Source organism: Acomys minous (genome assembly GCF_964271855.1).
Source record: "Acomys minous genome assembly, chromosome: 14".
NCBI classification, from domain to species: domain Eukaryota; kingdom Metazoa; phylum Chordata; class Mammalia; order Rodentia; family Muridae; genus Acomys; species Acomys minous.
The window spans coordinates 9,027,393-9,054,857 of NC_140496.1; the positions used below are offsets into that span (position 1 = coordinate 9,027,393).

Sequence of the window (27,465 nt, forward strand, 5' to 3'; positions counted from 1 at the left end):
GTGGCGCTGGAGGATGCAGTGAGGCCTGGCTGGAGGCGGGACTTCCTGTCTCTCGGGAGCACTTCCGGCCCTGTCCCGGGAAACAGTTCAGTTCGGGTGTGGATGCTTCAGCGGTTGTGGGTGGTGGAGCTGAGGAGTGGCATTCCGGCTCCTTTGTGGCCTGGAAATCAGGTGAGACTGTCGCTAGGCACCGGCTACAAAAACCAGGGGCGGGCCGACTTCCGCTCTGACTCCTGTCCTGAACGCTTGCGATGAGGGGGAGCGGACTCTGGACACCTGTGAGCAAGATACCACAGATGCTCAAACTCTAAATTCAGAGCCTTGATGCCTCGTCCATCAGGTGCCGCTGCTTAATCGGTGCTCTTGTTGCTGGTGTTCAATTTAGTTTTTACTAAAAATGAGGGCTGATTGACAGCTGTTGCTTTTAGAGAGAGTTCCTGTTCTTTGGTTTTGCGAGACAGCGTTTCCCTGTATAACAGTCCTGGCTGCCCTGGAACTCTCTTTGTAGACCAGGCTGCTGGCCTCGAACTCAACAGAGAGATCCGTCTGCCTTTGCTTCTGTAGTGCTGGGATTAAAGGCGAGCGCCACCACCGCCCAGCTAAGGCTTTTATTCAGTCCATGGACATTTTCGGAGAAGCTTGTAGTTGGCAGTGGGAAGACAGGAATAGTCCACAGCCCTTGTCCACAGAGGCGCGGAGGAAAGCCTGCCTGGCGCTGTCATGCGCAGCGCTTTGCTGGACAAGCAACCTTCAGCAGCAGCCCACGCCATCCTCCACACTCTTGTCTTCGTATGTTCTTTTGGTTTTGGTTTTGGTTTTTCAAGACAGGGTTTCTCTGTGTAGCCTTAGCTGTCCTGGACTCGCTTTGTAGACCAGGCTGGCCTCGAACTCACAGCGATCCGCCTGCCTATGCCTCCCGAGTGCTGGGATTAAAGGCGTGCACCACCGGGCCCTGCTTTTTTTCTGTATTGTGTGGCTGCCCATCTCGTTGGCACCTTCCCTGCCTCGGAGCCTTTTTCACTCACTGGTCGTTCTCCTTGGACCCTCTTCCAAGGTGTGTGCAGAGCTATCTCCCTGGCTGCCCTTAGGGAGCTCTCACTGCCCATCAGCTCCCTCCCCTGTGAGGGGAGAGTGAGGGAGCGATTCTCCTGAGGCCCGTCTTATTCTCTTGCATTAGGATGCATAGTCCGGGTTTTAATCTGCTTCCTTGTAGCGGGCTCCACTGACTGTCACTTTGTGTTCTCTGGTGCACTCCTCAGAACCCTAATTAAGGTGACATTAGATACGTTCTCTCCAGGATGGACTTCCCCAGTGCTCTGAACCCTTCGTTGTTTATGGCTGGGCCACTTGGCATGACCGATGGCCCTGACCTGTCCTTCATGTGCAGCTGGAGGGATGCACTGACCGTGCCATGGTCCCAGCCTCAGAACTGCAAGGTGAGGATGGGAATAGGGCCTGTTCCTTGGTCCCGTCCTTATACTCCCGGCCTGTGGGACAGATGATAGGGAAAGAGGACCAAGCGGATGCTGTGCAGGGGCCACCCTGCTATCTGGAGTCACTCAACAGAGGCGATGGCTCCTCTGTCCTTCCTCCCTCTCCCCAGGTTCAGCCGGTGTTCATTGGCCTGTGTCTCTGTGTCAGGGTCCTTAACAGGCCCAGAGGCCCAGCACAAGGAAGTCAGACAACCCCACCCCGGGGCCTGGCAGTTACAGTGGGAGAGCTTATCACCAGCGGGCCGCCCCTGTGTGGTGTGGCCTTGGCTCTCCTGGAACAATGGGATGGCAGGGGGAGGGGGCAGGATTTCTGCTGGCATCTTGGGAGGAACATCTTCAACTTGCCTTGTAGAACTGAGTACACACAGGAGAGTAGGTCCAAGAGAGGGTGCTGGGGGAGGGGTGTCCTTGGACCTGGGGACAAGGGAGCCTTGTTGGTATCTTCTTGGAGCCTCCCTAGCACACCAAATGGCAGGACTCAGAGGAAGTGGCTCACTAAGTGAGAACTCCTTGAGTTCTGGGTGGGACAGTCAGGACGGAGGCGCTTCCTTCTTTGAAAGGTGGTGGGAAGTAGTTTAGAATACAGACTCTGGAGTTGGCTGCCTGGGTTCAGGTCACCTGAGGCAGGTGACAGCAACCTCGTCCTTTAGTGTCTACATCAGTGAAGTGACCAGCTTCTCAGAGTTGTCATGAAGGCTGAGTTACAGCCAGGTAGTGCACACCTGCCATATTCCTGCTGCCCTGTTCCCCCTAGGACCAGACATTGCCCTTGGCCAAGAACCTGCTGTGGGAACCGACAACACCAGGGCCCCTGCCCCTGCTGCCTCCTGGTCCTGGTAAGTGTCTCCTGGGCTCCCTCCAAGGACCTCAGCGCTTGCTCGCGCGCTCTCTCTCTCTCTCTCTCTCTCTCTCTCTCACACACACACACACACACACACACACACACACACACACACACACACACACACACACACACACACACACACCAGACCTCTGGATACCTTGCTTCCGTGCCTTCTCAGGCTTTTCTCTGACATCCCTCCCCCCCCACCCCCCCAGATCCCTGGGACCCTGGTGTGACAGCTCAGGACCTCCTTTTCCGGGGAGGTCACTGCTACCAGTTCCGGTCTCAAGTTATACTGGATGTCGCTGAGCAGGTAAGTAGTCCCTGGGTGGGATTGTGTCTCGGCCTGTGCTGCCCTGGTTTACACAGCCAACCCCTAACCCCCACAGCTCAGCCGCTTCCTGTGGGACCACGGGGACATAGCCTTCGCCCCCCTGGGGAAACTTATGCTGGAGAACTTCAGACTGGCCGGGAGCCGGGTAAGCAGCCACCGCTGGTCGGGTGGTCAGCCACCTCCCTGGTGAGGCCCTAAGGTGAAAACCTGACAGCCCTTCCCTGCAGGGCCACTCGAAAAAGATGACCATAGTCAGCGTGAGGAAGCTGCTTCAGGACCTCGGTGGACACCAGCCGTGGGGGCAAGTAGCCAGTGAGAAAGCAGCCTGTGGTGGGATGTTGAAGGAGCTGAGACACTGACCAGGTTTTCCTCACAGTGTCCCCACACAGTCAGGAGCCATGAGTCCACAAAATCTCCGGCTCTAAACAACTTAAGGGAAAAAGGGACCAATTCTTGGGGGACCTTAGCCACAGCCACATCCAGGTGTTCAGAATGTTAACAGGACTCTACTTATTAAAAAAAAAAATTAGTGTCCAAAATACCACAAATCATAGAAAAGACTTCGTGTGCCCTGGCTGGAATCATCTGTGAGCCACTTGCTAGGAGGCACGTTAGGGTCCAGGATCGAGGTAGGGTGTATTCTAGGTAGCTATGAAAAAGGTTCTCTGTTTGTCTTTCACTGTCCCAATGCCATCCTCCGCTGCTCTGTCCCTAGGTGTCCCTGGGCTTTCCTTAGCCACCGGCTACGTCGCTTCTCCATCCTCGGCGGTCCTGTCCTGAGCAGGTCAGTGTCATTGCTTATGGGGAAGCTACTGCACGAAGAGCTGGCTTTGCGGTGGGAACAGTCGCTGCTGGATGAGGCCTTCACTGGGGGCGCTTTGGCCTGGTTGCCAGGAAGGACAGCACGGGCTGGACAGCTGGTCTTTCCCAGTGGAGGTGCCTTGGACAAGCTGTGTATCCTTTCTGGTTTGCTGGGGATCCTGAGGCCATCCACAGACGGGTCCAGGGAAAGAATACAGTGTGTGACCAGACTCTACCCCAATCCTTAACTAGGGGCTCAGATTTCCAGGATGTCAGTGTAAAGTCAGGTGGCAACCCCCGGGTCCTGGAGGACCCTGGGCACATCCAGCTTCAGGGGCCCGTACGGCAGGTGGTGTCCAGCACTGTCCAGGGTGAAAGTAAGAAGTTCCTTCCTTTCTCCCCCTCCCTCCTCCTTATCCAAGTAGCTACCGTCCTCTACACAAACTGCAAGCTCGACCTCCCTGTCTTCCCCAGCGCTTCTGGCCGTCCGCTCTGACTACCACTGTGCCATGTGGAAGATTGACAAGCAGAGGCCACCAGCACCCCTGCAGGTGCTGCAGGTGGAGAAGGGGGCCACTGGTATTAGCCTCAGGTGAGGGATGTGGGTGTCCCTGCATGGACAAGGGTCTGGGGAAAAGGCAGAGTTGTTGGATCGTAACAGAATTATCCTGTGCCCTGCAGCCCTCACCTTTCAGGAGAGCTAGCTATCTGCAGCCGTTCTGGAGCTGTGTGTCTGTGGACCCCACAAAATGGGTAACTTCCCTTTCCCCCCAAACCTTCTGCTCCTTCTGCTCCATGGCCCAGTCTTCCTTCCAGCTTAGCCCCTGAACACCCTTGTGCCCCCGCCCCCACCAGGGCCACACTCATGGCCTCCTTTCCTCCTCAAGGCTGCAGCTAGTCTACAAGGACTCTGAGACGCTTGCCTTCCGTGATCCGTCTCCCTGGCGCTGGGCAGACTTTACTGCCCACCCCCGGGTGCTGACTGTTGGGGACCGCACGGGTGTGAAAATGATCGACATTCAGGTATTGGTGCCAGGGGACGAGAAGCAATAGTGCCAGAAATGATGGGCTGCCAGAGGCCCAACTCCATCCTGAAGATGTAGGCTGACCATGCTGTGTTTTCCATAGGGCCCCCCGGGCTGTGGGCTGATGCTGTTCCGTGCTGGAGCAGAGGCTGCCTGCCAGAAAGGAGAGCGGGTGCTGCTCGCCCAGTACCTTGGTCAGCCAGGTCCTACCTGTACTCCCCTGCATCTCATCTGTACCCAGGTGAGCAGCCGCCGCCTCCTTGGGCTTCTGCCAGCAGGCCTGATGCACAGCCAGAAGAACCAGGCAGTAATGGGTCCCCATGCATAGGGCCTCACTACGGGCACGTGGACTGGGGCATCTGCAAAACCAGATGAAGACCTGCGAGGAGGCATAGGGGCACGTGGACTGGGGCATCTGCAAAACCAGATGAAGACCTGCAAGGAGGCATAGGTCACTCTGGCTCAGCTCTCCAGGTGGCACAAGTGTCTATTGTTGGGAGTGTAAGGGTGGATGCCAGGGACTTGCTTCTTCTTGCCTCTAATGAGAACCCTTCTGGGATGGTGCTGCCTGCCCAGGAAACATGTTTCTGGTTTGCTAGGTCAAGTTGAGAGGGGCTTGAGGGCTGATGGAAGTGCCCTCCTCTGGGTGTTGGGTGCCTCCTAAAGGCTGCGTGGCTTGGGAAGAGGTATTGGGAGGTTGGTACTAGGCATCAGCCATGCCCGCCTCTCCCCTCTTTTTCAGTTCTCTATCTACCTGATGGATGAGCGCCTCCCCCTGGTGCCAATGCTCAAGTGGGACCATGGCCTGCCGTCTGCACCCCTGCTTGCCCGCCTGCTACCCCCAGCTAGCCCTGGCTGCCCACGGCCCCTGCTACTGGGGGGACAGCGTGGACAGCTTCAACTACTGCATATAACAGGTCAGCCAGGCAGGCAGGGGTGAGGGTTGAGGTGGGGTGATTCATGGAAACATGCTAGGGATGGGCCTGGTATGCCTAGCTCTGTCCTTTCTCCAGGAGAGGGGACCTCCATACCCAAGCTGGCAGGGCCTCCTCAGTCTCTGCCTTCCATCATGGACTCCCTCTCCGCCTTTCCCCTGCTGGAACCCAAGCAGCAGCAGCAGCTGCAGGAACGTCTGGAGGCACCAGTCATAGGTATGATGGGCAGAAGGGCCTTGGGGCTGTTGTGGGGAGGTGTTGTCAGGCCCTACAGCTCTTCTCACCCCCTGTCTAGGTCTGGCCGCTGCCCCACCCTGTGCCTCTGCCCCAGGGCTGTTGCTCTTCCAGCTCTCAGCAGCTGGAGACGTCTTCTACCAGCAGCTACGCCTCCAGCCAGCCTCCAGTCTTGGAGGAGAGCCACCTGACCACCTAGCACCAGAGTGCCATGCACCCAGGGCAGCAGCACTTTCTGTGGAGCAGCAGTCTATACCCTCTTGGACCCCTCAGGCCAGTGCCCGTTGCAGCCGCTGGCTGGAGGGCCTTCTGCAGCTATCCCCAACTCTTCCTGTGTGGACCGCCCCCACCTTCTCCCACCGCCGTTTTCTGGGCCCCATGGAGCTACAGAAGAGCGAGGAGAGCATGTCACAGAGGCTCCGAGCAGCTATGGCCAAGGGGCAGCTCCTGAGGCCTGGGGATCTGGGTCCACTCCCCAAGGCAGAGCCGCCCCCCTCACCTGAGTGCAGCCATCAGGATGAGCTCTCTGAGCGCTTGACAGAAGCCTGGGAAGGCCAGGCAACTGCCTGGTGGAAAAGACATCTAGGTCAGAGCTCAGAGCCCCAGAAACGGACCAAGCGGCCTAAGCACCGGACCCAGCTGTCTAGCACCTTCTCCTCCTTCACGAGCTACTTGGACTTCCCAGCTACCAGCAGTGCCGCTTGTAGCCAAGACCTCTCTACCTCAGAGACCTTGTCTTTACCACCAGGGACCCTTCCTTCCCAGGAGTTAACACAGGGGCGTGAGTGGCCACACACACTCCAGGCCTACAAGGCCAAGCTGCCACCTGAGGACGACACTCCAGGACCAGTGGCCACGCCACCCTCCCAGTCCTCCAGCCAGCGGGCCATCCCCTCCACGCAGAAAACACCTGTCCTCTCTGGCTCCCAGCCTCCCCGAAAGAGGCCACGAATGGGCTTCTGAGGGTGGACAGCCATGCCTGGGAACCCAGGCCTCATTCTAGGGCCTTGCAGTGAGCTTAGCCACCCCAGGGACAGCGCGCCTGTGGGAAGCTGAGCGGTTGAGAGCTGAGCTGAAGCAATGTCTGTTTCATGTATGCAGGTTATTTTATTCAGAGAGCCGGCTGCAGAGGCTGCCTCAGGGTCCCTGACACTAGGACCCTGCAGGGCCCAAGTTCCCTACTCCACTGTGCATCACCCCTGCCTTCTCCCGCTGCCACTCTCTGGGCCACATAGAGCTGAAGAGCCGGGAGAGCATGTCACAGAGGATCCGTGCAGCCGTGGCCAAGGGGCAGCTTCGGCGGCCTGGGTATCTGGGTACACTCCCCAAGGCAGAGCCACCTCCTGCACCTCAGTGTAGATGAGTTGCTGGAAAATAGAGCCACTATGTCAGTGTTAGCCTCCAGGGGCTGAGGCCCTGCCTGCCTCCTGCAGTGGCACAGTGGGTCAGCAGCTACTGTTGGGAGTTGTTTGTCCAACAGTCCACATAGGTTCTGTAGGAGTTGACACTTTGGCACTGGCTCAAGGACTGAATAAACGTGTCCAATGGCCATGAGCTGGATGGTCGTGTGGGCAGAGCACATGTGTCTGCTGTGTGAAGCGCCACTCCTTCTGCCTTGGGGACACACATACACTTGATAGCACAGTGCGGTTGGGTTTCTGACCTCATAGGAAGAGCCTGATTGGCAGCCCAGTAACATACTGTCTTGTGTGGGTCTTAAAATGTTTATATACTCGTGGGATCTGTAACCAGGGGGAACAGATGCATTGGGTACAAGGCACACAGGTGTGGCTGCACAGTTCCTGCCATGCAGGGTTCCAGAGTGTATATCAGCAATGCTCAGGAAAGGGTGCCCTGCATCCACTTCACTGCTAGCCTAAGTGTAGACTGCCTTGTCGGTTCAGTCCACGTCAAGTTCAATATCTTCCAGGCGTACACTGATGTGGGGCTCTGCCAATGAAGACCGTGCTTCGTTCTCAGCTCCAGCTCCTCAAGGGTTAGGAGAGAACAAATTAGTATTTGGGTGCTGACTTAAGACAACAAGACCAATACTATGATACAGTGATTGAACAATGTCGTGCTGCAGCCTTAACAGCTTGGGACATGGTGGAGGCACCTGGTAAGATATTAGTGCTGAGGAATGATTCTCCTGGCATAGTCAGCAATCCCACCAAAGTTCTGCTGGAACCTGGAGCAGCAGCCGAAACCTGAAGCCTCAGCTGGAGTCTAAAACCTTGAAGCTTTCCCTGGGGCAGTTCTCTCTAGGAGCATCTCCTGAAATGTTGCAGTCAACAGCCAAAACAATCCCAAGTCCTCTCTCCCAAGCCTCTTGTTTTGGCCTCTTATATATATATATCTCTTCTCAGAGTCTCTACTAGGATGTTTTCATTGGGCAACATCCAAGCTCCCCCAAGAGCTGGGGATAAACATCCTGCTCTCTCACAAGTCTGTTCCCCATCCCACACTTGGGATCAACACAAAAACATGTTTCGCTCTCCTACACTTGGGTAAAGCTGCCCTTCGTGCTGAGCGCTAGTCCAGGCCAGCCACAGACTCCTTCAGAAATGACCCTTACAGCTGGGCAAGAGAAGCACGGGATATAAGCCACCTAAAAGGCAAGTACTCGCCTACAATGCACATCCAGCCCTGGCCGTTATTCTGTTTGTGCTGACTAGGCTGCCCAGGCTGCTCTCTCTGTCTGCACAGAGTGCCAGGTGCATGATTGCAGCTGCCATGGCTGAGCTGACTAACACTAGTGTTTTTGTCACTCAGCCCTCCTCCAGAGCCTCTGGCCTGGAACGGAAAGCCAGGTGATACACCACGGCAGGTGGTCACCTATGAATGGTGCAGAAATCCCCACCTGCTACCCTCTCCCTGAGATCCGGCCAGCTAGAGAGGGTCTGCAGTTTGCCTCCCTACCTAGTGTTACCTAGTGGAATGTCTGCAAGCTGCTGGCTGTCTCCATCTTCCCGAGACTGGGCAAGTGCAGGGTCACTTGGGCAAGTTTGGAGTGGCAGTGACTGGTTTGACTCTCCCTCTCCCAGCTCCTGGATGAGGGGTCCTGCAGAGGTGCTGCTGGAGTCTTGACCTTGGGTTTCCAACTCCGCTGTTGCTGTTGGTTTACATATGTCTGAGAAAGGCACCCAGGCAGCCTTCGAGGGGTCCTTGGAGACTGCAAATATGTGTGAGAGCGCACCCGTGGTGCCGACGGAGAGGGGACAGTCATCCAGGGCGAGGTCACTGTCATCACTCAAGCTGGAAATGGCCTGGATTTTCGGGATGCCGGTTTCCTGGAGAGAGAGTGTGAAGTGTGCCTGCTTCTCCCATGGTCACAACACAGGAAAGCACGTGCAGAGAGGTACGGAGGAATCAGGCTGGTCGAGGCCTCAACCAGGACACCTCAACCAAGTAGCTTCTCCATGCTCTGCTCCCCACTCACACAGCTCCCCTATATCTCACCATACCAAAGCCTGGACTCCAGCCTCTGGTGCCGCCCTGTAGCACAGCAACTCTTTAGGACTTTGTTCCTGGACCTCAGTCCCCACAGGGCTCTGGCCTCTGGGCTTATTTGGGGGTGTGAGAACTGGGGCAGAGGTTCCCTCCAAAGCCTTCTGGGGATGAGGTCTGGCATAGTTGGTTGCTGGCTCCTGGTTATGCCCAGGAAGGAGAGTCAGGTGCCTCATGCACGCTCCTGCCCTCTAGGTACAGCTTTAGCAGACAAGCTTGGGAGATGTGAATAGAACACAGTTCATTTCATTCAGCCACCAGTAGAACTTGCTTCAGAAAGCCCAAATGGCTGAAATAAGCCCTCCAAGGGGCCAGAGAGCAGCTGTCTCCTCAGTGAGGTGGAAGTGTGTCTGCTTCGCTCCAAGGTGCAGCTCACTTTCCTGAAGAGGAAATGGCCCTTAAGGGACAGGCATGATGGTCCACTGGGTAAGCCCAGTTGAAGGCCTGCCTGGTCTAGTGAATGAGTTCTAGGCTAGCCACGGGCTACAGAGTGAAACCCTTTCTCAAAAATAACAGAACTAGGCATGGTGCATGCTTGCAATCCCACCACTTGGGAGGCTGAGGCAGAGGAGGGCTGCCACAGGTGGCGACCATTCTGGGCTAGGGGAGGCGGGTGCTGACCTTGGTCTCGTCTTCCACAGACATGTCAGTGCCATCAACATCCTCCAAGTCGGGCAGATCCTGAAAGAGCCAGTTACCACATGTCATCTAGAGACACAGTGGAAGACAGTGTCAACAGGAGACAAGATGACATGAAGGAACCATCACCAAGGCCCTCCCACCCATACCTACCAGAAGACCTCAGCATGTTCAAAGACACACTGCTACTTCAAGTCCAGCCATCTAACCAATGGAAGAGGGCTTGCAGGCTGGGCACGGGAAGATTGTCACCACTTCTTCACTTTGTTCTGTCACAGGGAACCCAAACTCTAGAGTACCTCTTACCCATTAGTCTGGGTCTCACGTATCCCCTGAAAACCTGGAAACCACATCACGAGTTCCTACTCCATAATAGGATGATGGTATAACTCCACATATCTCAGGCAAGGCAGCCTCAGACTCAACCACATGCTCCTGTGTTCTGCATGGTAGTTCTTGAATGCAAAGCTTAGGCCATGGGCAGGCAGACAGCCCTAGCTACGTGGGTTTGCATGACCCTGAGCTATCGCTCCATTGAATTGCAGTCCTTGGGACAATGTGTAGTTTCTCATGCCTTGCATGCAGGAAATACTGTCATCCAAATGGGAGGAGCCTTAGGGGCGGTAACACAGCTGTAACCCAACATTGCTGGGAGGGACCCTGGACAATCATACCACGGTGAGCCATCAGGAAGCCAGAGTGGGGACCAGCCAATGAGGTGGCTAGGGCCAGACTGTAGGCCTGAGGCCCAGCGGACTCCAGTGTGGCTTTCACAGTCCAGGTGAGGTAAATGGACCAGTCCCCCCAAACTGAGTAATGAGCAGGCTGGCTGGGGTGTGCTTTGCTAGCTGTGCTGTACCTGCTCCCTGGGGAACTCCTGGAACTCCTGATACAGTGAGGACCACAAAGGTGTCACCCCACCCTCAGATTGAAGCCCCTTGCTCACAGCGATGAAAAGCCTCTCCTTGGTCTCCAGGGTGGTGGCCTCTGTGTCTTCTGTTCTGGCCCCATCGGTAGCTTCCACTGGGGGTGTAGACTCTGGGGAACAGCAGTGAGAGGTTACTGGCCCTGGCATTGGTTTCAGATACAAAGACTGGGTAACAAACTAGCAGTTAAAGTGGAAGGACAGACCTTCCTGGATGTGGCTGGGTAGCCACCAAGATAGAAACTACAGGAGTCCTCTGCTCAGGGCAGGGCTGCACCCCTACCCCCAGCTGAGGAAGGGCAGGAAGAAGCTGGCCCTTCTGTGACAGGCTATGAGGCTGGAGACTGCAGAAGCAGCTGAGCCTGAATGGTTCCCTGGCCAACCTGCCTGGACAGTGGTCTATGAGAAAGTACAGCCACTGGAAGAACTAGCCCAAGAGCAGCTGGAGCCCACCAGCCCTTGGAATTCTCCTGTATTGTCATCAAAAAGAGATCTGGCAAATGGAGGATGTTAACAGATCTCAGAGCAATTGATAAAATTCATTCAGCCAGTGGGATCATTACAGTCCAGAATCATTCCTCATTACCTTTCTTTTTTCTTTTTTGTTTTGTTTTTTTTTTCTTTTTTCTTTTTTTTTTCTTTTCTTTTTTTTTTTTTTTTTTTGGTTTTTTTGTGGGATTTTTTTTGTTTTGTTTTGTTTTGTTTTTTAGTTTTTCAAGATAGGGTTTCTATGTGTGTAATGTGTGTAGCCTTGGCCTCCCCAGTGCTGGGACTAAAGGTGTGCGCCACCACGCCCACCATTACCTTTCTTGTTACCTAAAGAATAACCTATCATAGTGATTGATTTAAAGGCAAGGGATGTACCCAGGACAAGTGCTGGTTCCAGAGCCCAGAGAGGCCAGCCCTGCAGCCCAATGGAGGTGTCTCTGCCAGCCTGCACACCTGTCCATCAAGTTCAGGGGCGCCTGCTCTCTAAGGTCAGGGGCCTGTGCCACTTAACACAGCAAGGCTGCCTGGATGGGCAGAAGCACTATGGGACTTCCTCTGCCAGGCCCTCCTTGCCAAGTTCCTAGCCCTGTCCCGTGTGGTCTGTTCACTCCAGCTGGGCACAGGAGAGGAGTGGCTGAGCCAGAAGTCCATCCTGACCTGTTCGTCCATTTGTGACATTTGTATCACAGGTGGTGACACAGCACCACATGCTGAACCCAGGAGCCCTGTACCTTCAAATATGAGCCAGCACATCCATATGTGGAAAGCTACAGGACAAGCAAGACCCTTGCTAAACAGAACCATTTTTCTGGTCTACGGAAGCTCAGAACAGGTAGGCCAAGGGTCTGGCTGCCTATCCTGAGTTAGAGACAGCAGCCTTCTTTTGTTGAATAATAACCAAAGCAAGGCATGTCCCCAGTCCCCAGACAGACATTGTGGCACAGAGCCTCATCAAACCCCAAAGAGGCATAGCACACCTGATTGTTGGGGGTTGGTCTGGTGATGTGTGTTCTGATGCTAATTGCTGGCTTCCAAGATCTAGCTGCTGCCCAGACAAGCAATTACTCCTTGCTGTTTAAGCCTTGCCTAAGAAATCATCCGTTTGACCAATAAAAGGCTGATACCTATTTTTTTGCTATAAGTAGTTTATTGTATATATGTGGAATAATACAAATCTATATGTAAAAAAATCAATCAAACAAAAAAACCCAAAAAAATTTAAAAAGCCAATACCTGGGCAGGGCCAGAGGAAGGGACCTCACACCCTGTCAGGTTGGGACTCTAAAATGTTGTGTCCATGGCACCATTCCAAGCCAGTCCCCATGGCACTCTGAGAAAGTCTGGGGTTACCTATCAGTAGACATAGTCTAGAGTCATGTGAGAGGAAAGCCTTCCGTGAAGGACCACCTGCATCAGACTGGCCTGTGGGCGTGTCTGTGAGGGGCGGTCTTGATTTCTAATTGGAATAGGAGGATCCAGCCCACTATGCAAAAACCATTCCCTGGGCAGGTGGCTTCCCAGCCGTATAAGAAAGCTAGTTGAGTATGGCCCAGAGGGAGCTCGAGCGAGCCAGTAAGCAGTGTGTTTTCTGGTTCCTGCTGGAGTTCCTGCCCTGACATCCTCAGTGATGGACTATGATGAGGAAGTATAAGCCAGTGAACCCTTTTCCTCCCTACTTGCTTTGGGTAAGAGTGTTTTATCACAGCAACAGAAAGCAAGCTAGCACAGGGTCTCTCTCTAGGACTTGGGGCTCATGCATAAAGCCAGGCTGGCTGGCAAGTGAGTTCAGAGACCCACCTGTCTCTCTGTCTCTCTATTTTTAGTGCATTGGTGTTTTGCCTGCGTGTATGTCTGTGAGAGGGTGTCACATCCCTGGACCTGGAGTTATAGTTGTGAACTGCCCTGTGGTGCTAGGAATTGAACCTGGTCCTCTAAAACAACAGCGAGTGCTCTTAACCACTGAGCTATCTCTCCAGGCCCCAGCTCTCTGTCTCTTAAACTCCGCATTTTTAACGATTCTAACATTTATAATGAAAGAAGCCTCCCCGGGGTGTGAGCTGGTCCTGTGTGCTTGTTTGGTAGCACGGTTCCCTTTGTACATATTTGGCCAGGATGGCCTCATCCAAAACCCAGTGTAAACCATCACTGCTCCTTCTGTTGGTTCCAGATGACCCATTGGCTCAAGTCAAATATTCTGCTAATAGCTTTCTCTGTTGCTTATATAATTTTAATCTGGTTTTAATGTGACCTGTTGTGTTTTCAAGGGTGCATAATTCTAGGAAATGAGATTTCCCATGGACTGTATTTTCTAGAAAGAGAACCAAGGCAGTGAATTCAAAGTCTGAGCCATAGCTGTGCAGGGACAGGGGCCACAGCTGTGTGCAGGGACAGAGGCCATAGCTGTGTGCAGGGACAGAGGCCATAGCTGTGTGCAGGGACAGGGGCCATAGCTGTGTGCAGGGACAGGCACCATAGCTGTGGAGGGACAGAGGCCATAGCTGTGTGCAGGGACAGAGGCCATAGCTGTGTGCAGGGACAGAGGCCATAGCTGTGTGCAGGGACAGGCACCATAGCTGTGGAGGGACAGAGGCCATAGCTGTGCAGGGCCAGGGCTCCCCTCTATGGTCTCAGCTGCTTTACCTTCAGGGGTGACCACCATGGGTGTCTGAGTATAAGCCAGGCTCCCAGACAGACCTGGAGCTTCCACTGTCCCGCTCCTGACCACCACAGGCAGCTCCTTTTCCCTACCTGGCTTCTCTGGGAACAGTTCATCTTTGGCTTCAAAGCTCTCCTTCACAAAAAACAACATCTTCTGCTGGGTTTCCCCCGTGCATGGGTCTTCCTGAGCCTCCGGGCTGGTGGAGGGAATCTCCTCACTGTCAGGCAGGGGTGTCTCCCCTAGAGAAGTGAAGTCCAGAGCTGAACCAGGAGCTCTGTCTGAGGCTGGGCTGGGCTGACAGAGACATGCTCCTAGGTTGGCTGGAAGGTAGTCTTGCAGAGGAAGGTCATTGTGAGAATGTCCCCAGGGTCACACAGGCTGACAGCTGCTGACAAGGCCCTGCTTCAGCAAGGACCCAGGGATTTGTGAAAGGCCCTGCCCTGCTCAACACACCTGTGCCACCACACATACACACACACACATATACACACACACACTAATCAGATAAATTTTGGCTTAGGGTTAAAACTGAGTTCTCACCAGCTTTTGAAGTAGTCCCGAGCATGCTCTGTCCTTTTATGCTATGTCTTCCTACCAGTCAGAGCCCCCAGCACTGGCAACTATGAGACTACAGCACAAATCAACTGTAAATGCTAGAGGATGCTCTACATGCTAACATACCCAGCAGTCAGCCAAGGTTCATTCTGTTTTTGTTTTTATGGGTATGTGTGTGTTCCCAGCAATTATGCCTATGTACCACAGGAGCCAGAAGAGGGTGTCAGATCCCTTGGGATTGGAGTGACAGATGCTTGTGAGCCACTTTGTGGGTTCTGGGAATCAAACCTGAGTCCTCTGGAAGAGCAACCATCTGCTCTGCAGCCCTCAAAGTTTAATTCTTTATGTAATAATAATGGAGCACTTCTATTCCGTTAGTGTGCAAATCAGCTTTCCTCATTAAATGAGAACACTGTATGTCTACCACAGAATCAGGCTGACATTAATTTCTTGTGATCTATCTGCAGTGAGTGTCTGGCCTTTAGTCTGTTTTCTAGACCACTGCACTTGGATCATGGGAAAAGGGCCACACACTGCAGCATGTGCAGCTGTGGTCTGTGGCGCACCTCTGTCCCTTGCCTTCTTCCGTTCCTCAGCCCGCCGCTTGATCATGGCCAAGGCTTCCAGGCTGTCTGTTATCTTCTTGTGTTCCCTGTTCTCCCACTGGCGCCGCTCTTCCTTCTCAGCTGCATATCCCCCTCGGGCCCACGCCTCTGCGCACGCTCTAGGTAAGGACAAGGACAGAAGGGGAGCTGGCCACGGGCACATGCTGTCTGCACCCGAGCAGGAGGTCTGCCATGAGTTTAGGCTAAATAATGAGTTCCAAACAGTATGAGAGCCTGGGAGGCAGGGAAGGGGTTGGGGGAAGGGAGGGCTCAGGGCTGAGTTAACTATTCTACTTAAAGATTTCTTTCCATTTCATCTTATGTGCATGTATGTATACCATAAGCATGCAGGTGACGTGAGAATCCCGAAGAGGGCAGCGGATCACCTGGGGCTGGAGTTACAGGTAGTTATAAGCTGTGTTGGGAACCCAACTAGAGACCGTTGCGAGGACAGCAAATGTTCTCGACCTCTAAGCCATCTCTCTATCAGGCTCCTCTCAACTTGTAAAACTTAAAAGAAAATTATAAACATCTGCTGTCTGGCCAAACTTGTTCAGTCCTTGGTGTTGTGTCTGTATACATGTGTGTGCAGGGAGGTAGGGTATGACCTTGTGTGTGTCTCCTCTTCAGGCACCACCCACAGAGCCAAGATGCCAGGTCCAAGCCACAATGGTCAGCTTATAATGTGGGCTCTGGAGCCTAAGTTAACTCTCATGCTTATTGAGGGAAGCACTTTACTAACTGAGCCATCTCCTCAGCTCCCCGCCCCCCCCGCCCCAAACTCACTCATTTCTTCAAAGTTAAGAAGCTAGAGAGACGCCAGGCATGGTGGCACACGCCTTTAATCCCAGCACCCGGGAGGCAGAAGTAGGCAGATCGCTGTGAGTTCAAGGCCAGACTGGTCTACAAAGTGAGTCCAGGACAGCCAAGGCTACACAGAGAAACCCTGTCACAAGAACAAGAAGAAGAAGAGGAGGAAGAGGAAGAAGAAGAACAAGAAGAAGAAGAGGAAGAAGAGGAAGAAGAAGAAGAAGAAGAAGAAGAAGAAGAAGAAGAAGAAGAAGAAGAAGCAGCAGCAGCAGGAGAGATGGTTCAGGGCTTGCTGCTCTTGGAGAGAACATGAATTCAGTTCCCAGGCCCACCCTGGCTGGCTCACGATTTCCTGTAACTCCAGCTCCAGGGGATTTTATGCCCTCTTCTGGTCACACACACATAAAAGTAAAAACAAAACTTCAAAAACATTTTAGAGTTCACTTACTAATCTTTTTATTATGTACACAGTGTTCTGCCTGCCCGCCAGAAGGGGGCATCAGATCACATGATATATGGTTGTGAGCCACCATATGGTTGCTGGGAATTGAACTCAGGACCTTTGGAAGAGCAGACAGTGCTCTTAACCTCTGAGCTATCTCTCCAGCCCCTCACTTACTAATCTTACGTCAACTTTGGCTCACCAGACGTAACAAGTGTCCCCAAGATGCTTGTACTGGGAAACTGGGGTGGGAGCTGAGAACTCTGTACTCCTGCTTAGCTTTCCCTTCAGCCAAAGCTGCTCCTTCAGAAAGGCACACTATTATTTTAAGTGAGCTGACACAAAACCAACATTTCCCAAAAAACAGGTGACAGTGGCCAGAGCATAAGGAAAAGCCACCTAACAAGAGCCACCACGGATCTGATCATAAGCATGACAAGCCCCACTTTGCATTCCACAGCAGGAATCAAAATGCTAAATTTTGGCAAAGATGCAGAAAACTTAGATCCTCTCACAATGTGCTGGGAAGAAAGAAAGATAGTATTGCCATTTGGAAAACCATTTGGTCATCTGGCCCATCAATTCTACTCCTCCATATTTACCTAGAGGAATCAAGCCTGTGTCTGCACAAGGATGTGTACACACACAGCCACAAAAGCATTCTTCACAAGACTGTAAAAAATGAAGACAAGAGCCAGCAAGTTGGCTCAACAGGGAAAGGAGTTTGCTGCCAAGCCTGATGACCTTAGTTCAGTGTTCAGTCCCCACCCAGGACCTACACAATGCAAGCTGACCTCCTGTGTAAGCAGGTGTGCCATGGTGTGTATACACACACACACACACACACACACACACACACACACACACACACTAGTTGTAAAAAAAAAAAAGTAATTATTCTGTGAGCAAGTGCTCCTGACCCTGTGGTAGGCAGTGAGGATGCCATTAATGGGGTCCAGAGGGTACTTACTGATTTGTGAAAATACTCAAAAATAAAAAAGCTTGAAAGTCTAACAAGTGTGCTCAACTAGCAAGCATGCAAATGCAAAGGTCTCCTTGCTTACCTGTCTTTGGGGAAAATCGGCCTGTCATCCAGATAAGTCAATTGCTTCAGACGAACAGTAACTGTCCTGCGGTAATTTGGGATATTTTTGGTCACTGCATTTCCCATCAGGTTCAGCACACGCTACAAAGCAACATGCAGGGTCAAACTGGTTGTCAAAGGCAGACAATTGGGGCCCACGAGAGGGCTCAGTGGGTAAAGGGGCTTGCTGCCAAGCCTGGTGACCTTAGTTCAGTCCCCAGAGCTGACATGGTAGGAAAGACCTGGCTCTTGAAAGTTGTTCTCTCACCTCTCCATGCATTGCCTGCCTAACGTATCTATGCCTCCCCACAGGCAAACAACACACACACATCACACAATGCAATAATAAAACACACAAGATGATGGCATCGTCACATCATGTGCCCTCAAAATAACACCACCATTCATTTTCTTGAGCAAAACAAAGTGACACGACAGTGAAAAGGTCTCCTGTGCTGTGACACTGGAGCCACACAGACTGCTCAGCACCCTCTTTTCTATCCTGGAAGAACACCGAGGTTCTTTCTGAGTCTTGTCGTTCTGTTAGCTTCATCTCTCAACATCTCTTACTGAAACACACTTTGGTCTAATTGTTTCTGATTCTTCCTACCTGGGACTCATTTCAAGAGAATATTTGCAGGGGCAACAGATAAGAGCCAATGGCTGAGGGAGGCCAGGCTTAGCTACATGAGACCTTGTCTCAAAACAAACAATGATGAAACACACATGACTGGGATGGATGTATAGGCCACCAGGTGATGCTTTTTCACTGGGATCAGATCCCCTGGGAGTCAGAATACAGCAAGGAAAAGTTGGCTCAGCAATGTCAGCACCCTTCTCCCATGGCCAGTTATGCACCTTCTGGTCTATGTCTGAAGAGTCTGAAAGGGTTAATGAGAATCAATCATTTTGCAATCTGTTTGCCTTATTGCACTAGACACTTTACATATGTAAAATGGTTTATGCTGTTGAGGATCCATATTATATATAAATGGGTTAGCTTTGAACTTGCCAGGTGTCTTAGTCAGTGTTTTATTGCTATGGTCTATGACCATGCAACTCTTACAAAGAAAAGCACTTAATTGGGGCTGGCTTACAGTTCAGAGGTTTAGTCCATTGTCATCGTGGTGGGAAGCGTGGCAGTATGCAAATCACTTGAGAAACTCAGCTAAGACCACTGTTCTGAAGCTATTTCTTCCAGCTTGAAACTGCTCCTCTTGGGGGAGGTGGGGACCAAAAGAAATAAGGAGAGCTGGAGAGATGGCTCAGAGGTTAAAAACACTGTCTGTTCTTCCAAAGGTCCCAAGTTCAATTTCCAGCAACCACTTGGGGACTCACAACCATCTATAATGAGATCTGGTGCCCTCTTCTGGTGTGTAGGCATGCATGCAGGCAAAACACTGTATATGTAATAAATAAATCTTAAAAAAAAAAAAAAAAAGGAAAAGAAAAGAAAAAGAAGGAAACACACAAGGCTCAGGAAGTAAACAAAACTAAGACTCCCAGCCTCAGAAAGCTGAAACTTAACCAGGCGTGGTGGTGCAGGCCTTTAATCCCAGCACTTGGGAGGCAGAGGCAGGCAGATCTCTGTGGGTTTAAGGCCAGCCTGGTCTACAGAGTTTTCCAGGACAGCCAGGGATACACAGAGAAACCCTGTCTCAAAAAACAAAACAAAACAAAAAAGCTGAAATTGCGTAAGGTCCCAGCTTTCCACTGAGGTATGTGGAAGCTACTCAGCCACAGCTGCGAGCTGCCTGCAAGCCATCTAGGGAGCTCCAGGGAGCAGCTCCAAGAGTGTCACCATCTGAGCAGGCTTCCCAGCGATGCAGGCTTTGAGTGGCCCATGCTCCTGTAGGTAAGCCCAGTAAACTCATGGGTTTACTATGATTTAGGTGGCCTCCGTGCTTTGCTTTCTTGACAGTGCCCTGCTAGAGGCATCCAGATACTTGTCCAAATCTCCCCAGGAGAAGTCATATGACTACAGAAAGGGAGAAGGAAGGAAGGAGGGAAGGGAAGGAGAGCGGGTGATGTTTCTGAAGCACGCTGTCTGTGCCATGCTGCACTTACCAGACAGGGCATGCTCTCGAGCACACTCAGGATCTCGGGGTCACTCAGTATGTTATGGGAGAGGTCAAGGACACAGAGCTGCAGACACTCCTTAAGGTGTTCAATGTCTGCCACAGTCTCCAGGCGGTTGTGGGCCATTTGCAGTGTGTTCAGGACAGGGAGGCAGGCTGGAGGGGAGGCAGCACAAGTGAGCTACAGTGGCACCTGCTCCCGGCCCACTCTATAGAATCTCAGCCAGGAAGTGGCACAGAGCAGGGCTGCCAGGCTTACAGAGGTTCTCGATGGTCTTAATGTAGTTGTTGCTCAGGTTCAGGGCGTCCAGCTTCTGCAGTGGCTCCAGGTTCTCGATCTTATGCAACAGGTTCACTTGCAGGAAGAGGCAGCGCAGCTCACTCTGGGCCTGCAGGTTCTCGATCCTCTGGATGCCATTGCACTCCAACCAGAGGCAGCGCAGGCCTGTGTACTCCTCCAGATTCTCAATGCGGTCAAAGCCTGGTGGGGAGAGGCTGGTGAGGCGCCTGTGTGCTCAGAGGGGCGGAGCCTGGACACTTGGTTTTGTCTGTTGGCAGAGGCTGTGTGTGTTGAGTTTCTGCAAATCCTGATGTTGAAAGCCATTACCTTTAGGGAGGTAAGAGAAGGGGCCCGGGGTCGGGTAGGGTGAGGAGTTCCTGAGGTCCGGCCACCTGCTGGCGTTAGTACCCTCTTGGAGAAAGAGTGCCTGGCAGAGTGGCCCACAACAGTGATCCCAGCTCTCTGGAGGCTACAGCAGGAGGATCACAAGTTCAAAGCTACCTTGGGCTACAGACCGTGAACTTGAGAGCAGCCCTCAGCAGACACTAAATCTGCTGGCATCTTGGTCTTGGACTTGAGAGATTAAGTCACCCACATCTCTTTCCTCTTTTTCTTTCTTTCTTTTAAACAAAAATATGTTTGTTTGTTTTTTGTTTTGGGTTTTTGAGACTGGGTCTCTCTATGTTAATGGTTCTCAACCTTCCTAATGCTAATTTTTGTTTGTTTGTTTGTCTGTCTGTCTTTCTGTTTTGAGACAGGGTTTCTCTGTATAGCCTTGGCTGTCCTGGACTCACTTTGTAGACCACAGCAATCCATCTGCCTCTGCCTCCCAAGTGCTGGGATTACAGGCATGTACCACCATGCCTGTCACTTTTTAAATTAAAAAAAATTTTTTTTCTAGGCAGGGTTTCTCTGTGTAACAGCCCTGGCTTTCCTGGGCTCACTCTGTAGACTGGGCTGGCCTTGAACTCACAGCGATCTGCCTGTCTCTGCCTCCTAAGTACTGGGATTAAAGGCGTGCACTAGCATGCCAAGATAGTAACAGCCTTTCTTTGCAAAGCCACCTCCCCCTTTTCACTTCTAGAATGGGAGATTGGACCCAAAGCCTCATACCTGGTGGGTGAGTGCTGTTCCACTAAGCTGCACTCAAGCCCTCTTAAGTCATTGTTGGACTAGTCTCCATGCCTCTACATGCCTCTTTCCGCTACTCTGAGGCAAGTCTCAGCCTCTGTGTCTCTGCCTCTGTCTCTCTCATTCTGGCCCACCCTCCAGCTTATGTCCCATGCCTCCCCCGCCACTAGGAAAAGCCCATTTGCCCATTTGCTCTCTCTTGTTCCTCAGCAGCAAGTCTCTAAGCCATCCTCTCCCTTTTGTTCCCACCATTACAAGCAGAAGCTGGGGTACCCAGTGACATCCTTACTGCTAAGTCATATTGTTAGCCTTATCCCTCCTTGATCTCTTAACCTCAGACCCATTTTTCCATTCTGACCTGGCACCTCTCCCTCAGCTTATCACGGGCTTTGTGCTGCCGCTGAGATACAATCCTAGCTAGCCCTCCTTTCCTTTTTTATTTTGGGACAAAAACAAACCACAAACAGACAAACAAAAAACTGAACAGGGAGAAGAGGGACAGGCAAAAGCATGGCATGTGTCATTTTGGACCTTGTCCCCTATTCCCATCCTGTTCTTGCTCTCTTGCTCATTGGCCAGCAGCCAATGAGAGGCTTACATGGTGGGCACTGAGGCTGTGGCCTGAAGCCATTCTCCAGCCCCAGGCCAGTGTTGCGGTAACTGAGGCACCTGGCAATCCCACCATTCCTCACGGGGGACCTTGAGCCTGAGCTGCCCAGTCAATCACACACAGATCGCTGCTGCTCTTCAGAACGTGTGCGATCATGGATTTGAAGCTGTTAAGTTCCAGGTCATCTACCACCTAGTGACACAGAGCTAAGGTAGACACCTCTCCCAGCTCCCTTCTCTCTCTGAATTCACTTAGCCTGACATCCTGGCTCCTATTCCTCCCTCCCCTTTAGTCTGTTGTTCTAACTACTGCTATGCTCCAATTTTAGCCAGAAAATTCCAGAGGAGCAGAAGTAGGAGACAGGTGGGAGACCTTAGCCTAAGCCTAGCTGGTGCTGAGTCTGGTGAGCCTCCCTGAGCAGCATCCTCCTCTACATAGCTGCCTACGCCTGCCTGCCCCACCTTGCAGGACTCCTAAACCATCCTTGCCGTATGTGTACCTCTGGATTTCTAGCACAGCGGCAGTCCCATGCATGGCAAGCTCTCTGGAAAGATTTCCTGAATAAATTATGCAAACAAATAGATGAGGTATGAGGGCAGGTCAGCCACTTCACTCTGGGCCCCTCCTGAGAGCTGGGGATCCTGGCCATCGCTGGTCAGCATGGTCCTGACCAGGGTCCTGAGCTCAGATGCAGACATGGGGCTGGATGCCAAGCTCAAGCCTACAGGATGCTATTCTCAGCATCTCTGCATTCAGAGAGAATTAATGACCCTCATCCCTTGTCATCTGCTGTGATCTTCCATCCTCCACAACAAACCTGTCCCAAGCCCAGGGCTCACAACTGCCCCTACTGCTAATTAAAAAAAAAAAAAAAAAAAAAAAAAAAAAAAAAAAAAAAAAGCCTTGTCCTGAGCCAGCTATGCTGACTGGAGCTTGAACTGTCAGCATTCAGCAGACTGAGGCAGGAAGGCCACAAGTTCAAGACTATCATGGCCTATATAACAAGATCCTACCTCTATAGTGTGCGTATGCATGTGTGTTGGGGTTGGGGAGGATTGAGAGAGAGAGATTAAATTAACTGTGTGCCTGCTATAGTCCTTGCCACTTGGCTGAGTGAAGCAGGAAGAAGGAAAGTTCACAATCCCTCTGGGCTACAAAGTGAGTTCAAGGTCAGCCTGGACAATTTGGTGAGCCTTGTTTGAAAATGAAAAGGGAAAGGAGGGCTAAGTAGGGCAGTATCTCAGTGGCAGTGTGCTTGCCTAGCATGTGGGAGGTTCTGGGTTCTGCCACTTATATTGCAAGGAGAAAAAAAAAAATCAAGCAACCAAAGGAGTGAGGGCGGCTCCTATGTACTCACACAGCCTTGTGCGAACTCAGTCAAGGCCGAGTTCCACTTGAGTAGCCCCTGAGCACAGCTACGACCTCTACAGGCTCTGCTCACCCTTCTCCTCCAGCACAGGCTCCAGGCTCGCCTGGGACTCACCCTTAAAGTGTAAATACAGCGTGTCGTTCAGGGCAGGGGTGATGTACAGCTTGTGTTGCTTGCAGAGCTTTTGGAGGAACTGTTTAGTCATCCTGTTCAAAGTCAAGGCACAAACAAGAGGCTCCTTTCAGCTTGTCAGCTGTGAGATATGGTTAAAGGTTTGCATTTGGTTTGGAGCCAGGGTCTCATTCAATAGCCGAGGCCATCTGAGAACTCACTACGCAGCCTAAGCTGGCCTCCCTCAAACTTGCGGTCCTCCTGCCTCTGCTCCCCACCCCCCAGGACTGCTGTTGTGAGCCATGGCACCAGCTCAGGTTCTTTCCTGCATCCGTTCTGCCTAAAGTTCTAAATCTGAAGCCTCACATCACATCTTCCTCTTTGCCCCCTCTTCTCCTTTGGTCTGTGTGTGTTTGTGTGTGTGTGTGTGTGTGTGTGTGTGTGTGTGTGTGTGTGTGTGTAAGGTCACACAGAGGCTGGAGGTGAACATCAGGTGTCTTCAGCTATCATGTCTGCCATAGTTTCTGAGACAGGTCTCTCCCCCGAACCTGGAGACTGCTGATTTGGGCAGATTGGCTGGCAAGCAAGCCCCAGGGCTCTGCTTGTCTCGGCTTCAGTGGTGGAATTATAAGGTGTCTGGGTGTTTGCATGGGCCCTGGGGATCCTAACATAAGTCCTCATCAGAGCCAACCCAGCAGCATCTCCTCCCTTATTTATTTTTTATAGCCCTTGGGACTTTACCCAGTACTGTTGCTTTCAGCATTCTAAAAACTGCAATGCTTGACCTAATAAATATCCTAGCAATGTCATCAATAAGACTGCTGTGTGCCAGGCATGGTGGTACACATCTGTAATGCTAACACTCAGGAGACTGAGGCAGGAGGTTCATGGGGTTGAGGTCTAGCTGGGCTATAGAGTGAGACCCTGTCTCAATGCAAGGGCAGAGGGATGACAAGATGGATCAGTGGGTAAATTAAAGCCTGAAGGCCTGAGTTTGATGCCGAGACTCCTCGGTGGAAAGAGAGAATGCATTTCTGAAAAATGTCCCTTGACCTCCACACGTGTGCCACGGTACATGCCTGTACACGTTTGTTTTCATATTTATCTCCAGAGACTAATGATGAATCCCTTTCCCTCCTCCCCCCACCCCAAAAAAACCCACTAGGGTCTGGAGATGTAGTAAGATGGCTCAGTGGTTAACAGTGTTTGCTGCTCTTGCAGAGGACATGAGGCAAGTTCTCAGTACCCACTTCCGGTGGTCCACAGCCGCCTGTAATACAAGCCCTAGCGATGGATCCCAACACTTTCTTTTGGCCTCCACGGCTACCTACACACACATGCACACACATAAATAAAGAGCGATTGCCATTTCTCTCCTGCTAATGACTGGGCAGGCTCCTCAGGTGCTGTCTGTGCAAGGGGCCAAGGGGCCATCACCATGCACCTTCCCTGGTAGCTTGGTTGATGTGCCACACAACACACACCTGGGGCTCCCATTATCTCTGTCATTTCTTGTAATAGCGAAGTGACCATCTGACCCTCTGTCGCCACTCTGTTGCTGCTGACTTTGGCAGAATGTCGTAGGAGGACTCACACATGTTTCCTTGGTCTCATTAATTTCTGTAAAATAAAAAAAGGGTAAATTCATAAAGATCAAACAATTTAAGGATGGGTGTGGTAATCCAAAGCCTATGAATCCAGCACCCAGGCAGTCGGGGAAGGAGATGCTCCACTGGGTTTCGGGCTTGAGGTCAGCCTGGGCTACGTAGTGAGACACCAAAACCAAACCAAACCAAACCAAACCAAACCAAACCAAACCTGGCTGCCATGTTTTTGATGCATGTAAAATGGGACCCTGTGCTTTTGTGGATCTTGTCTTTTGTACCCATGTGTGTTGCTGAGAATGACCCCACTGGTGGGTGCAGCTGCTCGTGCACTGTTTCTGAGGCAGCAGAGTTATTCATTATGTTCTGCAAGCAATTCCTTAAAGACATTTCTGGTGTCAACAGATTCCAGCTGTTACAAACAACACAAAATGAAGATCGTTGTCCCCATCTTTATGTTTTTCCTGCGCAGTTTTTATAGAGGATCAGCCTTAAAGTGACATTTACATAGTCACTAATAATGAAAAAAAATCGAGCTGGATGCGGTGGTGCACGCCTTTGATCCCAGCACTCGGGAGGCAGAGGCAGGTGGATCTCTGTGAGTGGGAAGACAGCCTGGTCTACAAGGAGAGTCCAGGACAGCCAAGGCTACACAGAAAAACCCAGTCTTGAAACAAACAAACAAGCAAAAAAAATAATGTAAACATTGCTATACAAGGGATGGAGGAATGACTCAGTTATTAAGAACACTTGCTACTCTTCCAGGAAACCAGAGTTCAGCTCTCAGCACTCGTACGGCAGCTCACAACTGCCTGTAACGCTACTTCCAGGAGATCTGATGCCCTCTTCTGGCCTCCTTGGGCACCCAGACACCCCATCCAAACCAGACACCCCATCCAAACCAGACCCTCAGAAAACAGGAAGTTAGGAAGAGTTGTTCTTAAACATAATTATAGTTTAGATGTTTCTGTTAAAATCTGCTCACCAGAACAGCTGCTCTTACCAGGGGCAGCATGATGTCACTAGGCAGGGGAATGGCCATGGCTGACAGTCACCCGGAAAGGGCAGCTCTGGGACATGATAAGATCTCCGTCTTGTCTCAACTTGGTTTAGAGATAACCGTGTTGCAGTCTGCTGTGTAAATCTTCCCATTTGCCAGATTTCCATCAGAACCTACAGTTTGCACTTCTGTAAACATGTTTAATTGTTCAAAGTGTCACTTGGGAGTGGCAACCTAAAAACAGCTCATGGATAAAAGCATACACAAGAGCACAGTGTGACAGCTGAAAACCGTGTGAAAGGAGGGCGCTCTGTTCTGGGCTGCTTCCTCCTCGAGAGTTGGAACCTGATGTACCCTGTTATTAAGGAAATTTTCCTTATTATTTATTCCCTGGGGGTTGGAGTAAATTCTCACCGGGTGGGGTATTAATCTGACACTTCAGCAGATTTTATGTGAAATGTTTTATTTCCTTAACTAAAAATTACGACAAAAGTGCTCATTATACTGCCTTCTTCTTTGGTCTTTTTTCCCGTAAAAGCTGGATGTGAGCCACCAGGAAGAGCAGAGTGTGACGGCGCATTCCTGTAATCACAGCACTCAGGAGGTTGAAACAGGAGGCTCTCCAATTTGGGGCTATTGGGCTACACAGTGAATTCCAAATTATGTCTCAAAAACGAAACAAAAACCCAACTCCCTAAAGACAACATTTTACAAAAGAGATATCTTTGTTACAAAGAAAACAAGTACTTTAGACACATTTAAAGATGTTAATAAAATTTGGTCTATTCAAATGCATGTAATTAAAAAAAGATTTAAAAGATTTTTTTTAAAAGATGCATACAATGTTCTGCCTGCATTAGGCCTGCAGGCCAGAAGAGGGCATCAGATCACATTATAGATGGCTGTGAGCCACCATGTGGTGGTTGCTGGGAATTGAACTCAGAACCTCTGGAAGAGCAGACAGTGCCCTTAACCACTGAGCCTTCTTTCCAGGCCTCAAATGTATGTAATTAAAAAATTACAAGTTGGGTGGCTGGAAAGATGGCTCCGAGGTTAGGAGCACTGTCTGCTCTTCCAGAGGTCCTGAGTTCAATGGCCCGCAACCACCACATGGTGGCTCACAGCCATCTATAATGAGATCTGGTGCCCTCTTCTGGCCTGCAGGTGTACATACAGATAGAGGACTTCTATACATAAAAAATTCCAAGTGTGTATGTACACATATGGGTGTGGAAATCTGGGGGACAAGTTTTGGGAAGTCAATTCCTGTCTTCCTACCACGTGGCTGAGGCAGGATCTTTCATTTCTCTGCTACACTGCATACTTTAGGCCAGCTGCCTCTGAGTTTCTGAGCAATTGCCCTGTCTCCTAGTCTCGTCTCACTTTAGGAACCGCTGCACTTCTGGGACTCAAACGCAGGTTAGTATGCTTATGTTACAAGCACTTTTCCCCAGCAAGGCACCTCTAGAAGCCTCAGATGAATGTAACTGCCAGAGCTGATGAGCTCTCTGTATTTGCCAGGGTTTGTTGGATGATGCTGAACATTGGTTGGGGAACTGTTGTCTTACACTCATTGCAAACGATTCCCAGACACAGAAGGTACCTGATAGATACTGTATGGATGGGCATATGTGAGGGGTGCTGGTTGCTCTCAGCTGCGTAGATGGGAACCTCTGAGACACACAGCCCCTCGCCCCCTCGGTTGCCCAGCGCTATGGCACCTTCTTTGCAGACCGTCGGGCCCGCGTCGCCGTGATCACTTGCCGACTCCTCCAGTCTGGACTCCACCGCGCTGTCCCCTGGCGGCTCTGAGGCCTCGGGATGCATGCTTGCTTCTTGCCCGGCTGCTCAGCTCCAGCGCTACGGTTGTTGGCTGGCCAACGCTTCCCCGGTTGCCGCGG

At 51.5% G+C, this 27,465-nt stretch overlaps 2 protein-coding genes across 4 annotated transcripts; one reads left to right on the forward strand and one right to left on the reverse strand.

Annotated features, from left to right (window-relative positions):
- The first annotated feature begins 5 nt into the window (after positions 1-5).
- TAF1C (TATA-box binding protein associated factor, RNA polymerase I subunit C) lies at positions 6-7,249 on the forward strand. Of its 2 annotated transcripts, XM_084755985.1 has the most exons (15): positions 6-171; positions 1,298-1,436; positions 2,248-2,329; positions 2,553-2,650; positions 2,727-2,816; positions 2,899-2,972; positions 3,387-3,625; positions 3,733-3,849; positions 3,947-4,064; positions 4,154-4,225; positions 4,360-4,495; positions 4,601-4,738; positions 5,240-5,414; positions 5,511-5,648; positions 5,728-7,249. In XM_084755985.1, exons 2-15 carry the CDS (start codon positions 1,299-1,301, stop codon positions 6,627-6,629), a joined length of 2,517 nt encoding a protein of 838 aa, XP_084612111.1. In that variant the 5' UTR covers positions 6-171; position 1,298; the 3' UTR covers positions 6,630-7,249. The 2 variants fall into 2 exon arrangements, with proteins under 2 accessions (XP_084612111.1, XP_084612112.1); XM_084755986.1 differs by lacking the exons at positions 6-171; positions 1,298-1,436; positions 2,248-2,329; positions 2,553-2,650; positions 2,899-2,972 and having other exon boundaries at positions 2,732-2,816.
- DNAAF1 (dynein axonemal assembly factor 1) lies at positions 6,765-27,425 on the reverse strand. Of its 2 annotated transcripts, none has more exons than XM_084755987.1 (12): positions 27,286-27,425; positions 24,445-24,580; positions 22,964-23,055; positions 19,719-19,940; positions 19,449-19,615; positions 17,362-17,483; positions 15,007-15,164; positions 13,975-14,124; positions 10,759-10,850; positions 9,795-9,854; positions 8,596-8,956; positions 6,765-7,655 (listed from the first exon to the last, which is right to left on the reverse strand). In XM_084755987.1, exons 1-12 carry the CDS (start codon positions 27,389-27,391, stop codon positions 7,567-7,569), a joined length of 1,755 nt encoding a protein of 584 aa, XP_084612113.1. In that variant the 5' UTR covers positions 27,392-27,425; the 3' UTR covers positions 6,765-7,566. The 2 variants fall into 2 exon arrangements, with proteins under 2 accessions (XP_084612113.1, XP_084612114.1); XM_084755988.1 differs by having other exon boundaries at positions 8,586-8,956.
- Positions 27,426-27,465: the final 40 nt, after the last annotated feature.